Source organism: Lampetra fluviatilis, chromosome 6 (assembly GCF_964198595.1).
Source record: "Lampetra fluviatilis chromosome 6, kcLamFluv1.1, whole genome shotgun sequence".
Lineage (NCBI taxonomy): Eukaryota > Metazoa > Chordata > Hyperoartia > Petromyzontiformes > Petromyzontidae > Lampetra > Lampetra fluviatilis.
This window is the reverse complement of record NC_136280.1, coordinates 631,702-647,804: the sequence shown is the minus strand read 5'-3', so window position 1 is coordinate 647,804 and position 16,103 is coordinate 631,702. Positions and strand designations below refer to the sequence as shown.

Below are 16,103 nucleotides of genomic sequence, written 5' to 3'. Positions count from 1 at the left end.
CCCGCCCCCCACCTTGTTTGTTCTGTGAATTCCAGGTCCTCGTTAAACACGGCGGCGTTTGGCAAAACTGGCCTCCACAAGGCCGCTCTGTTTCACGGCGCGGTGGCTCGCGGGGCTGAGCCAGCAGCACGCGTGGCGGCACAGGAAGGGAGCCACGCTGCCCCCCCATCTCCCTCCGCCTGATCCCCCCCACCCCTCCTCCTCCCCCACCTCCCTGCGTCCCACCCACACCCCATGCGGGGTCGTGGGCCCGCATCTCTATCGCCTCTCCTCGTGCCACTGACAACGTCGCAGCTCGCGGGCCTCCTCCTTATCTCGGGCCCTGATTAGCGATTTCATCTAAATTCCGTTTGAAACTTTGCTTTGTTTCAAACTCAGCGCGCGGAACGGATCGTGTCGCGTTTGGGCCAGGTGCCCGAGGGGGCGTGAGGGGCGGGGTGGGGGGAGTTGGGAGTCGGAGGAGGCTGTAGGAACAGCCTGGGGCAGGGTGCGTTTCCCACGCCACCACGTGACCCGTGAATGGGAATGGCTGTCGACCCGACCACGTGCTGAGTCATTATTATAATTGGCTCTCACGAGTAATGGTGAGTGTCTCGTGATGTTGAATCAATGGATTTCACAATCTGGGATTCACAATCAACTGGCCTTTCTGATACCTGGGATTCACCCTCACCTGGGATTCACCCTCACCTGCCGGCCTCTCCAACACCTGGTGGCGCACAGGCTGCCCTCACGCTGCTCAATGCGGGAGGCTGGTCGGGGTATCTTTGTCTCTCGTCAGGGGTGAGATTTGCGCGCGCTCTGTAGGAGCGGGAGATGTCTGTGACAGCTGTCACGCATTTGTGACTTTCCTCAAGTTCTCCTCCTCTACTCCCACGCACCTCTCCCCCACTCCCACTGGATTTAGGGTCCCTGTCCGTGACCCCTATCGTGATGGGGGTCACGACCCCTCCCCCTCTCTGTCCACGACCCGTGGCAATCCCCGCGCTTCGCCGTGCTGGGTGGGGTCGAGGATTCGGAAACCCAGCGTGGAGCGGTGGCGCAGTGGTTAGCGCACTGTGATATGAACCTGGCGCCCCGAGTTGGATTCCCGGGCATGGCTAACATCATTGACGAGTGATGCCCCCCCCCCCCCCCGACCTCACCGCTTCACCAGCCTGCACTGGCCATCGTGGTGAAGTATGGTCAAATAACTCCCGCGATCGACATGCCGTGGGGAGGCCTTCGTTCAGCAGTGGATCGTCACAGCGCTGGAAATGATAACGACGATGATTCCTCCATGTGAGCGTGGAAACTTAAAAAAGGAGGTGGGGGGGGGTTAGGGCATTGCCACTCCGCTCAATTTTTAAACAGGAGGGGGGCGAGCCTAACACACAGGTTACTCCACGTGGGTCCCCTTGGTTACTCCACGTGGGTCCCCTTCTGCTGCACGTGGGCCCCCTTGGCGGCTGCTCCCCAACTCTCCCTTCTTCCACATTGTTTCCACGCGCTTCCTTCCGACATCCGCGCACGTCAGCGCAGTCCGCACAGACAGTCTCTCTCTCTCTGTGTTCTCTGTGAGTCTCTCTCTCTCTGAGTCTCTCTCTCTCTGTGTTCTCTGTGAATCTCTCTCTCTCTGAGTCTCTCTCTCTGAGTCTCTCTCTCTCTGTGTTCTCTGTGAATCTCTCTCTCTCTCTCTGAGTCTCTCTCTCTGAGTCTCTGTCTCTCTCTCTGAGTCTCTCTCTCTCTCTCTGAGTCTCTCTCTCTCTGAGTCTCTCTCTCTCTCTGAGTCTCTGTCTCTCTCTGTGTTCTCTCTGAGTCTCTCTCTCTGAGTCTCTCTCTCTCTGAGTCTCTGTCTCTCTCTGTGTTCTCTCTGAGTCTCTCTCTCTGAGTCTCTGTCTCTCTCTCTGAGTCTCTCTCTGAGTGTTCCTCGGCTGCGAGGCCGCACCCTCGAGTGCCGCTCCGCGTCCGCGTGACTGCGCGGCACTGTACCCGCTCATCACGTGACTGTCCAAACCCCCTCTCCACCACCGCGACGATCACAGAGAGAGGATCCCTCCCCTGCATCCCCCGAGCCCTCCAACACCCCCCACCACCCTGCACCACTCCCCACTACTCACCCACCCTCCAACCTCCACAACTCCCCCACCACCACTCCTCCACATTCCACCCTCCACCACTCAACCACCCTCCACCAGCTCCACCACCCTCCACCACTCCCCCACCCTCCACCACTCTCAACCATCCTCCACCAGCTCCACCACCCACCACAACTCCCCCACCCCCCCACCACTCTCCACCACTCCACCACTCCCCCACCCTCCACCACTCCCCCACACTCCACCACCACTCCCCCACCCTCCACCACTCTCCACCGCTCCCCCACCACTCTCCACCGCTCCCCCACCCTCCACCACTCTCCCACCCTCCACCACTCTCCACCACTCCCCTACACTCCCCCGCCACTCTCCACCACTCCCCCACCCTCCACCACTCTCCACCACTCCCCCACCCTCCACCACTCCACCACCCTCCACCACTCCCCCCCTCTCCGGACGCCCCCGCCCCGCGTAGTGAACGCGATAGGGAGCGGGCGGGCGGGCGGGCGCCTGCATCACAGAGCTCCCCTCGGCCCCCCCCCGCGACCCCGAGCCCCGCCCGATGGGATCGAGAGCGGGGGGAGGGGTCCGGTACGACCAGGGGGCGAGGGGGGGGCGAGGCAACCCCTGATCGGGGGCACCGCCGGGGACGAGTGGGTGAGTGACCCCCCCCCCACTCCAAGTCTCCAGACTCGCCGCGTCTGAGCCCCGTGGCGGCGCCGTGAACTTCACGCCGCGCTGCGCAACGGCCTCCGTGGCGGCCGCTTTTGTCTCTCCCCGCCTCGCTGCTGCTTTTACGCGGCTCGAGTCGCCGAGTCGTTTGGAGCCGAACAGCAGCAGCAGAAGCAGCAGCAGCAGCAGGAGGAGGAGCGGTGACGTGGAGACTCCCGCCCCGTCCCTCCTCCTCCCTCCTCGCTCCGTCCCGAATGAAGAAAACAGCTGCAGCAGCGGCGGCCGCTGTGAGTGCGAATCGTGCGGCGGCGTCGTCGCCTTTCCGTCTGTCCGTGGGAGAACCACCCCGAGCTGGGGACCCTGGACGGCCCCGGCAGCAGCAGCAGCAGGAGCCCGGGGCCCAGGGCAGCCCTCCGCCTTCACCCCGGCTCCATCCCGGACCTCGACTCTTTCGGCAGTCGCCCCTCGAGTCCGGCTTGCGCGGTGGCGTCGTCTCACCGCGTGGATTTGTGTCTGGAGGCAAGCGACGCCGAGCCGACGACCCCGAGCGGCTCCGCCAGCGGCGGCAGCAGCGGCAGGAGCCGCGACTCCGCGCCGCCTTCTCCTCGTGCCGGTGGCGCGACTCGAGGCGCGGCGCGCACGGAGCCCGCGGGGCCGGGGGTGGCCGCCGCCGCCGGCATCGCGAGCGGTGCGAGGAGGATGGTGGGGCGGCTGAGTCTGCAGCCCGTGGCGGGGGAGCGCTTCGAGGCGGCCACGCGGCGCAGCCACGAGAGCCTCCTGCTCCTCGACAGCCCCGACTCGGGCCTCCCGCCCAGCCCCAGCCACCCGCTCGAGCCCGCCGCGGCCCCCCCGCGCGCCGGCTCGGCCGCCGACGGGGGTCCCGCGGCGATTGGCGCTCGGGGCTCCCCGTTCTACGCGCCCAACGCCACGGGGCAGCAGCTGCAGCAGCAGCAGCATCGACTCCTGGAGCTCAGTGAGTTCCAGCAGCAGCAGCTTCAGGATGTCCACGGGCACCAGCAGCGTCTGCAGGATCAGCCTCACCAGCACGTTGACGAGGAGCAGCACCAGCAGCAGCAGCAGCGGCACCAGCAGCGGCAGCACCACCGTCGGGCAGACTCCGCGTCTCCTCCTCTCCTCTGCTGCTCCTCCTCCGTCGATGGCTTCGGGGACTTAGCGACGGCGACGGCGCGCCGACCCGACTCGGGCTTCATGGGGGGAGCGCCCAGCCCCCCTCTGCGGGGACCCCCCCGCCCGGGGGTGCTCGGGGTCGCGGAGGAGCCGCGGATCGGCGGCGGCGGCGGCGCCCCGGTGCGGGATCCGCAACTCGGCCGCCTGGTGGGTGGGGGCCTCCACGGCGCGAGCCGGACTCATCAACATCATCAGCATCATTGTCGGCGTCATCATCATCACCAACATCATCATCGTCGGCATCATCATAATCATCATCATCATCTATACAGGGTGGTCCATTTAGAGATACCCCAGTCTAATAATATGGGGGTGGGGGGGGTGTAGAGAAAACAACAACAACAACAACAACCCGCTTAGCCTGCGAGCTCGGGCGAGTTCACGGGGCCTCGTTTCTTAAAATAAGTCCGGTCTAGGAGTTGAACTCTGCCGGGCCGAGTTGGAGCGGGGAAGCACGCGCGGGACACCGCACGGTTTGCGCCCTCCAAGTCGCCGCTGTGAGCTTCGCGTCCCGGAGCTAACAGTGGTGGGGGGCGGGGCGGGGGGGGGCTGGTGGGTGCCCCCCACGAGCCCCGAGCCCCCTACAGCGGCACTCCTCTGTCGTGCGGGGCGCGCTCGATGCGGGGCTCCGTCGTGAGCCCGGCACCACGCGCCGCCGTTGAGACTTTTCGGGCCTGCCACTTCATCCACTTCATCGTCGCTCAAATGCAAGTTCCAAGTCGAGCCGCGCCGCGCGCGCCTGATGATTGCTAAACACGTCCCGCGTGAACGCAGAGAGAGAGGTCGGGGTGCGCGTGTGTGTGACACGTGTACACACGCACGCAGATGTTGATCTTCGTTTTAAATTTCGTTCAGGTACATCACGTGGGATAAAGGCAAATAGTCACCGCCCTCCCCCTCCCGCTGTGTTGTACGCGCCTGATGATTGCTCAACACGTACCGCGTGACGTAGGGACCATGAGTGTGTGTGGTGTGATACGGCCCCATTGACCCGCTCGCGTGACGTGTTGGCCTTCATAGGTGCTCGCAAACAACACTTGCCCCAACAGTCTGTTAAAGCTATACGGGGAAACTTTGTCTCTGTGTGTGTTCTGTGTGCGTCAGCTTTAAATGGGTAGTCCCCGGTGCGGTGTGTACACATCGGCACGCGAGGGACAAATGCGGCCGGGAGTACTGTATCTCTCTCTCTCTCCACCCTTACCGCTGTGTGCGTCGTGCCGCTACCAGCACTTGCCCCCACAGTTCATGCAGGCAACACGGGACCCCTTTGTCCTTGGGACATGTGATGTAGAGCACGGATTGAACTCAGGATCGATTTCCCTCGTGTTTATGTGTACATGTGTGTGTGTATACGCCACACACACACGTGTACACCTACCCTCCCGACGTTCCGAGGGACCTGTTTAGCAATCATCAGGCGTGTACAGCGCGTGACGACTCGCATTTGAGCGGAGGCGATTCGATGAAATCTGACGTCGGTGGCGAGCGACGGGGTTTGGGGAAAACCGTGCAGCTTGTCAGAGGGTCTTGGAGGGTTTCACACCAGCGAGGGGACCCCGTGTGTTTCAGGGCCCCCCAGTATCCCCTCGCCCACGGCGGCTGGAATCCCGGGAACTGAGCCCCCACAGGCGTCGCGCGGCCGCCAGGTGTGGCGGCGGAAGTCATTGAACAGGGGTCGCATTCCTGGGCATTCACACGAGCCGCGTTTGACCTCACTACATGTGTTCCACCCAGCACCCCCTCGGACCCCCTTGGAGCCCCTCGCCTCCCAGGGCCCCTTTATTAGGAGAGGGGGGGAGGTCCTATTCTCACGGGGGTTCCACTCTTAAGGGGGTCCCACGCTCATGGGGAGCTGGGAACCCAGCAACGGCGGGAGACAAAACCGGGAGTAGATCCTTGCGTGAGCGCGGACTGGATCGCCGCGTTTGTATTTACAGCCGCCTTTGTTGATCCACTGCTGGATGAAGGCCTCTTCTCTCCACGCCGTGTCGGTCGCGGGGGTGGGGTTGTTTGGCCAGACTGCTTGTTGCGAGCTTTGTGCCGAGGACCGGTTCAGCAACCACCCGCCCCTGGCGTTGCCAAGTGGAGCCGATTCCACTGAGGAGCCTTGGAGGACGTCCGCGCTCTTGCTGCGGCTGTCGCTACTGGTTGGGATTCGGTCAGTCTCAGAGCTCAGTGGCTGGGTGGCTCGTGGTGTGGTGAGAGTTGAAGGTGGGGCTCGCTAACTCTGGTATGGTTATGTTCGCCGCTAGTCGGGTTAGTCCGAGTGGCTGGTTGACTCATTATGGTGAGAGGGGCAGGGCAGTGAGTTGTAGCCCAACACACTCCTGGACCTTCCTCCCCGTCGCAGTGTCCCGCGCAGTTCAGGTTATTATTCATAAGAAGGTGGTCTTGTCGTGTGTTAGATCGCGTTAATATAAATGTGTCGTTAGCCCGCCACCACCCGACACACCCAGTCAGTAAGCTTGTGACGTAAACAAAGCGTGCCAGTTACTAGCGGTGTGTTGGAGAGTAAAACCACAACGTTAACAATTTGAGTTCGACGTTTCGCGGCCGATTACAAACAGCTTCGTCAGGCGATTCGCCAGAATTGTGAAGGAGTCTTCCTGTTTCGCTCTCAAAGAGAGCCAAGGTGATTTCATTGTGAGCCTATCGCCTTACTAATTGGCTGTGCGGAATGGTGGCGGGTAATGACGCATCAATATTGACGCGGTGTCACCCGAAATAAACTTTATTGCGTGGCGCGCCGTACCCGGCGATCCGAGTTCGATTCGCGCTAACGGCCACCAACACCAGTGACGATTATCTGTAACGGTCCCGGGGCTCCCCTAGGTCGACTCGGCCTCAAATGAGTACCCCTGTGGTGTGTAATCATCGCTACTGGGGAGACAAAGGCGACCGGGCGTGGTGCTGGTCACCCACCCCCTCGTGTGCCGTGCCGGCCTTCATAGTTGCTGCTCGCCAACAGCAATTGCCCCTACAGTCTGCTACAGGCGATACGAGGATCTTTGTGTGTGCACCTCGTGGAGTAATTGAACCTAATGATGTGTCGTGGTGAAACGGGTACGAGAAGGCGTCTTCTTGTTTGGCGCGTTAATAAATCAGTCGTCAGGTGACATTCCTACACCGTGGTGGTGGGGGGTGGGGGCTTTGGTGGTGGTGGTGGGGGGGGAATTGGAGATTTCCCAGGAATTCCTCCTGACAAGCGACGTCTGTGGGCTCGAGTGTCGCTGGGCGCGCTGCGGCGAGGAGGGCGAAGAGAGGGCGAGTTCTGTTTCGGGGAGCGCGTGAACGGGGTGCGGGCCCCGTGCCCGTCACTAATAGGCGCTCGCGAACAGCGCGTTGCCCCACCGACTCTGTGAGCCGTGTGTGTGTGCGCACGTGCACGTTTCTCTCCCGTGGGGTGTTCGTACATCGCGTTACGAACCCGGCGACCTGAGCTACGGTGTTTTTATTCTCTCTCGACGGCCACGGTCTGCATCGGTGGCGAGTGTTATTACGTGATCCGGACCGACCTGGGCCTCCCCGAGGTCGACTCAGCATTAAATGGGTACTCGGTGCTGTCTGTTCACGTCAGCACGCCCGTGACCCGCAGTGGTGTAGGGAGGGCTCTCATCCAGCAGTGGATTGACTCGGGGCTGGACGTGGACATTATGTTAGAAGCGTCGTGTCATTACTATGAGACGCAGTGATGGAAATAGTACAATTGGACGGGACGGGTGTAAACAGTGAAGGGGTTTGTGTTTCGCCTCGGACCCCCGTAATCATCATCAGCTCTGCTCTATCCACTGCTGGACGAAGGCCTTCTCAAGGAGGATCTCACGAAGGAGCGATCCACCGAGCGGCTGCACAGGAGCCGATTACCATCGCTCCACTTTTGGGGCGTGCTCCCTCCCCTGGCTGCGACTCCGTTGTTAGTCTCGGCGCTCCTGCCGGGAGATCGCATCTGGAACAGCCTGTGGTGGGGTAAAGTGTTGGCACGCCCAGCTCTTCCAAGACGCTTGGCCAGCGTGGAAGAGTAGGCCAAAGTGCCCTCTAGAGCAGGGGTCGGCAACCTGGGACTCTTCACGGACTGTATCGTCACGGAATGTGTGTGTGTGTGTGTGACCTGTGTGTGTGTGTGTGGGTGACCTGTGTGTGTGTGGGTGACCTGTGTGTGTGTGTGTGTGGGTGACCTGTGTGTGTGTGTGTGGGTGACCTGTGTGTGTGTGTGTGTGGGTGACCTGTGTGTGTGTGTGTGGGTGACCTGTGTGTGTGTGTGACCTGTGTGTGTGTGTGTGGGTGACCTGTGTGTGTGTGTGGGTGACCTGTGTGTGTGTGTGTGGGTGACCTGTGTGTGTGTGTGTGGGTGACCTGTGTGTGTGTGTGTGGGTGACCTGTGTGTGTGGGTGACCTGTGTGTGTGTGTGTGTGGGTGACCTGTGTGTGTGTGTGTGTGGGTGACCTGTGTGTGTGTGTGTGGGTGACCTGTGTGTGTGTGTGTGGGTGACCTGTGTGTGTGTATGTGGGTGACCTGTGTGTGTGTGTGTGGGTGACCTGTGTGTGTGTGTGACCTGTGTGTGTGTGTGTGGGTGACCTGTGTGTGTGTGTGGGTGACCTGTGTGTGTGTGTGTGGGTGACCTGTGTGTGTGTGTGTGGGTGACCTGTGTGTGTGTGTGTGGGTGACCTGTGTGTGTGGGTGACCTGTGTGTGTGTGTGTGTGGGTGACCTGTGTGTGTGTGTGTGTGGGTGACCTGTGTGTGTGTGTGTGTGTGACCTGTGTGTGTGTATGTGTGACCTGTGTGTGTGTGTGTGGGTGACCTGTGTGTGTGTGTGGGTGACCTGTGTGTGTGTGTGTGGGTGACCTGTGTGTGTGTGTGTGGGTGACCTGTGTGTGTGTGGGTGACCTGTGTGTGTGGGTGACCTGTGTGTGTGGGTGACGTGTGTGTGTGGGTGACCTGTGTGTGTGTGTGGGTGACCTGTGTGTGTGTGGGTGACCTGTGTGTGTGTGTGTGGGTGACCTGTGTGTGTGTGTGTGGGTGACCTGTGTGTGTGTGTGTGGGTGACCTGTGTGTGTGTGTGTGGGTGACCTGTGTGTGTGTGTGTGTGGGTGACCTGTGTTTGTGTGTGTGTGGGTGACCTGTGTGTGTGTGTGTGGGTGACCTGTGTGTGTGTGTGTGTGGGTGACCTGTGTGTGTGTGTGTGGGTGACCTGTGTGTGTGTGTGTGTGTGACCTGTGTGTGTGTGTGTGGGTGACCTGTGTGTGTGTGTGGGTGACCTGTGTGTGTGTGTGTGGGTGACCTGTGTGTGTGTGTGTGGGTGACCTGTGTGTGTGTGTGTGGGTGACCTGTGTGTGTGTGTGTGGGTGACCTGTGTGTGTGTGTGTGGGTGACCTGTGTGTGTGTGTGTGGGTGACCTGTGTGTGTGTGTGTGGGTGACCTGTGTGTGTGTGTGTGGGTGACCTGTGTGTGTGTGTGTGGGTGACCTGTGTGTGTGTGTGTGGGTGACCTGTGTGTGTGTGTGTGGGTGACCTGTGTGTGTGTGTGGGTGACCTGTGTGTGTGTGTGTGTGGGTGACCTGTGTGTGTGTGTGGGTGACCTGTGTGTGTGTGTGTGTGGGTGACCTGTGTGTGTGTGTGTGTGTGTGGTGACCTGTGTGTGTGTGTGTGGGTGACCTGTGTGTGTGTGTGTGGGTGACCTGTGTGTGTGTGGGTGACCTGTGTGTGTGTGTGGGTGACCTGTGTGTGTGTGTGTGGGTGACCTGTGTGTGTGTGTGTGGGTGACCTGTGTGTGTGTGTGTGGGTGACCTGTGTGTGTGTGTGTGTGGGTGACCTGTGTGTGTGTGTGTGGGTGACCTGTGTGTGTGTGTGTGTGGGTGACCTGTGTGTGTGTGTGTGGGTGACCTGTGTGTGTGTGTGTGGGTGACCTGTGTGTGTGTGTGTGGGTGACCTGTGTGTGTGTGTGTGGGTGACCTGTGTGTGTGTGTGTGGGTGACCTGTGTGTGTGTGTGTGTGGGTGACCTGTGTGTGTGGGTGACCTGTGTGTGTGTGGGTGACCTGTGTGTGTGTGTGGGTGACCTGTGTGTGTGTGTGTGGGTGACCTGTGTGTGTGTGTGGGTGACCTGTGTGTGTGTGTGTGGGTGACCTGTGTGTGTGTGTGTGGGTGACCTGTGTGTGTGTGTGGGTGACCTGTGTGTGTGTGTGTGGGTGACCTGTGTGTGTGTGTGTGGGTGACCTGTGTGTGTGTGTGTGGGTGACCTGTGTGTGTGTGTGTGGGTGACCTGTGTGTGTGTGTGTGGGTGACCTGTGTGTGTGTGTGTGACCTGTGTGTGTGTGTGTGTGGGTGACCTGTGTGTGTGTGTGTGGGTGACCTGTGTGTGTGTGTGTGGGTGACCTGTGTGTGTGTGTGGGTGACCTGTGTGTGTGTGTGTACTCACGTGCATTGCTGCTCTTGAAATCTTGAGTTTTCTACCCAATTTTAAACAAATTGATCTTCTTGTTAAATCGAGCCCCCTTCAGTGACGGCGTGAGCATGCCGCTGCAGGGCTCCACCTTTACCCTTGTCCTGCAGCTATACAGCACTGATCCTGTTGTTGTTGTTTGTGCACCACTGCCCTTAACACGGTGGTCGTTGTCGTGTGTGTCCCCGCCGCAGTTGCCGTACGTGACGCTGTGTGGGGGGTTTGGGGGGCCCGGTGGAAGTGGGGCTCCCCGCCTGGTGCCCAGCGACTACAGCGAGGGGGTGTGCGTGCAGGCCGGACCCCGCGCCACCAGCACGCGGTAGGCCGCACGCACCGCGCACACTCCGCCCCCGCGTACAGCCGCCACGGCGCTCGTGCCAGGCTAGGTGCGCTTTGACGCACATTCACGTGGAGTGTGGAAGGCTCGTTGCTTGCAGACCCAGGTGGCTTGACGGGTTCACTGGCAGGTGCCCCCCCTGTGCTCCCCACTGCGCCACCTCGCTGCGGTTGATCCGCCCGGCGCCCCATTCGTTGTTGCGAGCGTCGCTCTTCCGCCCTCCGTCACAGAGGCCGATCTTGACACCGAAGGCACCGGTTATCTGCCAGTCCAATCAGCGTCACATCGTTCTGTACCGCGTCAGCCCGTGCCCCGCCCGTTTAGCCCCCTCTATTCGGCTAAACAGGTGCTGCTTGGGCATGCGGTGGCTGGGCATGCGGGCTACGTGACCCAGCCAACTCCGCCTCGCCTGCCGGAGAAGCTCACTGATGGGACCGTGTCCAGATCTTTCAAGGATCTGTGAGCTCCTCACGCTGTTCTCCAGTCTGAGGCGTGGGTGGGTCAGGGCGCCTGCCCAGGACACAAAGCTGCATGGGGCGCTGAAACATTTTTTTTATTATTACTACTACAGAGAACTTATAATAATGAGTGCCTAATTTCGCGGTTTCCTAAGAGTTAGTACTGTACTGTACTAACTCTCGGAATCCAAATGCTCGGAACGTGCATGAGCTGAGCAGTGGTGGCTGTGCACGTGGCTGCCTGCAAGCCAGCACTGTGTGGAGGCAGCGAGGGTCGGTGGATCACAGAAACGTCGTGAAACATCTCGTGGGCGTCGAGGTTCGGTACCCTGGCTCGCCAGGAAAAAGCAATACAGCAAGTGGACCCGTCACCATCTGTTTCCATCTGTACGGGGATCCAGCATTATCCCCCTCACGTGCGTGTGTTTTCTCCGGGTGCTCCGGTTTCCTCCGCTGCGGAGACGGAGCGATGAAATCGGGTCACGTGCATGCGCTGGACGGATTACTACGCCGCACGGTCGTAGGGGATGGCGACGCCTCGCGGAGGCCTTAGTCCAGCAGTGGATTGATCTTGGCTCATGGCGATATTGAAAGTGAAGCGAGAATCCAGCTCGGTCTGGGGCACCTGCTGCTTGGTGGCATCGGTGGTTCTCGATGGCGGTGGGCTCACCGCGTGTGGCGGGGGAGCCGTAACGTGGCACGTGTTGGCCACGTTCACCTCTCTCCACCGCCACCAGCGCTATGCAAACCGACACCGGCCCCGGCTGCGACTCGGCGTTCACACGAGCAGGCCGAGAGACCCCCCTACCCCCCTACCCCCCTACCCCCTTACCCCCCACCCCCTACCCCCCTACCCACCCCCCTACCCCCCTACTCAGCGCCAGCGAGCTGCCATAAAACACGAGAGCCGGTATTTTTATTGAGCCCGTTTCGGCAGCGAGCACAACCGCGGGCGGCCGCGACGCGTGTGGCCGGCCTGGCACGGCGCGGACGAACCGATTTAGACCGCAGGCTAAGCAGGGCCGAGCCTGGAGACCGCTTGGGGGGCGACCGTCGCCTCGAGTCCTCTCTCTCTGCCCACCGGCGCGGCTCGGGGCCGAGCTCCCTCCGTGTCCCATTTTGAGCTCTCGTCTTCAGCCCTCTCCACGCCCTTCCAGGGCTCCCCTCCTTCACCGGGCTCCGTGCCACGCCCCGTGCACCCCGTTGCCTTCCCCGTGTTGTGCGCGCCGCCCGCAGGTGCTGCTCGGAGGTTCGCTTCGCGTGCGGGCGGCGCTACCGCGACGGCGTGGAGTGCGAGCCGGCGCTCGCCGTGGCCTCGTGCCGGCAGACGGTGGTGGCGCGGCCCAGCACCACGCGCCGCTCCTTCACCTCCGAGCTGCGCCTGGAGCCGCGGCAGCGCGAGCGGCGCCACACCGCCACCGCCTTCGCCTTCCCCCGGCACGCGCGCCACCTCTTCCGCACCACCGTGACGAGCGGCGGCGACGCCGCGGCGGTGGCCTCGGGAGCGTCGTCGGCGGCACCGGCGGCGCGGGGCGCCGGCACGCGGTACACGAGCTGCGTGCGACTCCAGAGCCTGGCGCCGCCCAGCGTGGGCATCGTGTACCGGGAGGACGGGCGCGCCGGCACGTAGCGCGGTGCCAAACTTGGCCCATCGGCACCGGCTGACCGGACCTTGGTGTGGTAAGGCGGCGCTGGTTCCCGGCGTCCGGCCGGCACTCGCGAATCCCCCCGTCTTTTCGCGTCGGAGGTCGACTCGACTGAATGCAGGATGTCGCCGCGGGGCACGGCCGTGGGTGCCCACGTGACTCCGCTGCGTCTCCAACCAGACTCGGACTTGACAACTGGCGTGGCATTGGTTTCAGAGTTTTTTCGTGAATTTGATTATGCCTATTATTATTTACGTTTATGAAAACCGCACCGGTTTTTCGTCTCAGTCGTAAATCTGTCGGCAAAACGTCACGGGCAGCGGCACGAGTGGTGGCGGCGCGGGAGGTGGCGGCGTTCCCGTTCCGTGCCGTCTGGAGTTGCACGTTCCGGGTGTGCCCGGTGCGGGCGTGACGCCGCCCAGCCGGCGCTTCATCTCTCGCTGTGGATTTTCCGGGTCGCCGGTGAACTGGGGTAGGTGGCACGTGACCAACAGGAGCCACGGTGCTAGCGAGAAGAGGCACACTGGATGCGGCGTGGTGTCGCCCAACCGGACAGACCTGACTGAAATCAATCCCTCGTCTCAACACCTGATACTCCGGCATTCTGGCTCCACAGTACACCAGGATCTTGATAGCCACGTTACCCACAGAACTCGCGCTCGCTGGATTCCCACAACCCCAGCAGCGTGAAACCACGGAACCGCAAAACGGCGGCACGCTGGTACCCTGCCGCCGCCACCACCCGCTACCATCACACGGATGGCTGCCCACCGCCCTGGCATACGTCACGACGATTGTCGCCCGGACTTCTGTCGAGCCGGCACCAGGAGCGGCGGCGGCGGCGGCGTCCGTGCCGGAACGGGCATCGCGGCGCCGGTGTCTGCAGAGATGGCGCTGAGATGGGGAGCGTGTCGGGGTGGCCAGGGCGTCACGGCCACGGGGCGCCGCACAAAGAGTTCGCTCCTGTGCGATAGCGCGCGCGCACTCGCGCAGACACAGATGCAAACGCCCACACGTGTGCACGGATGCATTCACGTATGAACGAACACGTGTTCACGCGCAAATACGTACGCACGCAACACGTGATACGTTCACACAGACCTGCGTATGTTCACTCGTGTACGTGCGCAAGGCGATCGTGGTCTTAATGGCAAAGTTCTTTGTCATGAACCCTCCCCACCCGACGAGATTGTTACATTTACAAAGACATCATTCATGCACGTGCCAATCAATGTACTGCGGTCAAATTCTGACCGATACATCTCCAGCTCCTCACCGCTGGCTTGAGACACGTCATGGCTGAATTCAAGTAACAATGTAGATAACTTTGTAAGCGTGACAATCTGGTCGGGTGGTGGTTCGTGACTGACAAAGAATGTTGGCATAAAAACTACCACCAAAAACAAACGTGGATCAAAGTGGAAGCAGAAGATGTCATGAGTCACGGACAACGCGTGTGCCGAGGAGACCACACTGCTCATCCGTCATCATCATCATCATCTATTACTTGAGTCATCACGCATCACACAACTACAACACACGTTCAGAATCACCGTCAGAACCGAGAAGCACGCTTGAAAGGCCTTTTCACATTCACAAAAGGCCTTTCCAAGACAACCAACGCCATCATGCTCACTGCAGGGTGCGGTTAGCCAAGCGTCGCTACGGGGACGGGCGTCGCTATGGGAACGGCCGTCGCTACGGGGACGGGCGTCGCTACGGGGTCGGGCGTTGCTACGGTGACGGGCGTCGCTATGGGGACGGGCGTCGCTATGGTGACGGGCGTCGCTACGGGGATGGCCGTCGCTACGGCGACGGGCGTCGCTACGGGGATGGCTGTCGCTACGGGGACGGGCGTCGCTACGGTGACGGGCGTCGCTACGGGGATGGCCGTCGCTACGGTGACGGGCGTCGCTACGGGGATGGCCATCGCTACGGGGACGGGCGTCGCTATGGTGACGGGCGTCGCTACGGTGACGGGTGGTGATGGAGGCACCAGCGCGAGGGCGGTGTCCGCCATCGCCGCGTGACGATGTCAAGCGCGACAATTCAGGCGGTGACAACAATAACAATCGTTAAAATAAACTATTCTGAGAAAGAAAGAAATAGTTGAGGCGCTGCTGCGTCGGTTTTCGCGGTTGCCGCCGCCGTACGTGGCCCTCCGACGGGTTCTCGGTGGTTCCGCCGCGAGTTCAGCACGATGTCCGACGTTTCGCGCCGCGTTCTGGGAGATTCAGTCCACTTCCTGATGAAGCTCCCAGCAGTTGTTTTGGGTGTGTGGAGCCACGGGTCGCTGGAGGACCTCGTATGTTTGGCTCCCTTTGTGTTGGAAATCACGACAATGGATCTGAGTGCTTGGTCTGTGAACACGACTCGCCAAGTCAAATTGTGTTGAGGCGCTCCCAGCACATGAAGGCAGAACGTTGGACATCGTGCCGAACAACATGTCAGAGTTAACACAACGTCTTCACACTTTCAGTGCACACAGTACCATGAAGCATGCCAGCCACACACATACGCACACCACCCACACACCACTACAACACACCTCCAACACACGGACCACTACCACACACATACGCACACCACCCACACACCACTACCACACACCACTACCACACGCACACACTTTCATTCAAACGGAGAGCTGTGTTCGTGTGATCTACGAGAGAAATTCCTCAGCGAACTACGACCGCTGCTCGGGGAGGGAGTTATTGGCCTAAATCTGGTGGTGGTGGTGGCTTTTTGTGGTCGAAAATGCTGAGGCCGAGAAATCTCTGGAATTCGCCGACATCTGGAAGACATTTTTACCTGGGTGCGCGTGGGGGAGGGGTCGGCATTGCGGGGGCTTTTCCTGAACCCCCCCCCCCAGCTCTCTCGCTCCCCCCCACTACCACCCACACACCCACGGGGCCCCCACAGCTGAGCACAGACATCCCCACCACCCCCCCTCAGCTTCTCCCCGCCTAACCATCACCTCCCTCCCACACCTCTCTCAACGTCGACCATGGAAGGGCCACAGCCCCATGCACGCCGAGAGGTATCCTGGGCGTGGTGTGCCGGGCCAGTCGGCCCCGACGAGCCTCGCGCGCGGAGCTCGAGGCCACGAGGAGCCGGCGAGGAGAGAGACGGCGCGGACCAAGTGGGGAGCACCACCACGGCGACACAGACAAAGATCCCCCGTGCAACCTTCACGGGCAGTAGGGGCAAGTGCTGTTTGCCAGCACCTACGAAGGCCGACACGGCTTGGGGTGGTCAGCACCACTCCCGGCCACCTTTGTCTCCCC

General features: G+C 61.2%; 1 protein-coding gene across 1 annotated transcript; it reads left to right on the top strand.

Moving 5' to 3' along the window:
* The first annotated feature begins 2,919 nt into the window (after window positions 1-2,919).
* Window positions 2,920-12,800, top strand: LOC144932986 (uncharacterized). Its single transcript, XM_078857396.1, has 3 exons — window positions 2,920-4,085; window positions 10,570-10,694; window positions 12,407-12,800. Exons 1-3 carry the CDS (start codon window positions 3,450-3,452, stop codon window positions 12,798-12,800), a joined length of 1,155 nt encoding a protein of 384 aa, XP_078713522.1. The 5' UTR covers window positions 2,920-3,449.
* The last annotated feature ends 3,303 nt before the right edge of the window (window positions 12,801-16,103 follow it).

Excerpts from the sequence above, each read along its gene's own strand:
- LOC144932986 (XM_078857396.1), top strand. The coding sequence starts at position 3,450 with ATGGTGGGGCGGCTGAGTCTGCAGCCCGTGGCGGGGGAGCGCTTCGAG. Across the intron at positions 4,086-10,569 it reads ATCCGCAACTCGGCCGCCTG|TTGCCGTACGTGACGCTGTG; the intron begins GTGGGTGGGGGC and ends TCCCCGCCGCAG. Across the intron at positions 10,695-12,406 it reads CCCCGCGCCACCAGCACGCG|GTGCTGCTCGGAGGTTCGCT; the intron begins GTAGGCCGCACG and ends CGCCGCCCGCAG.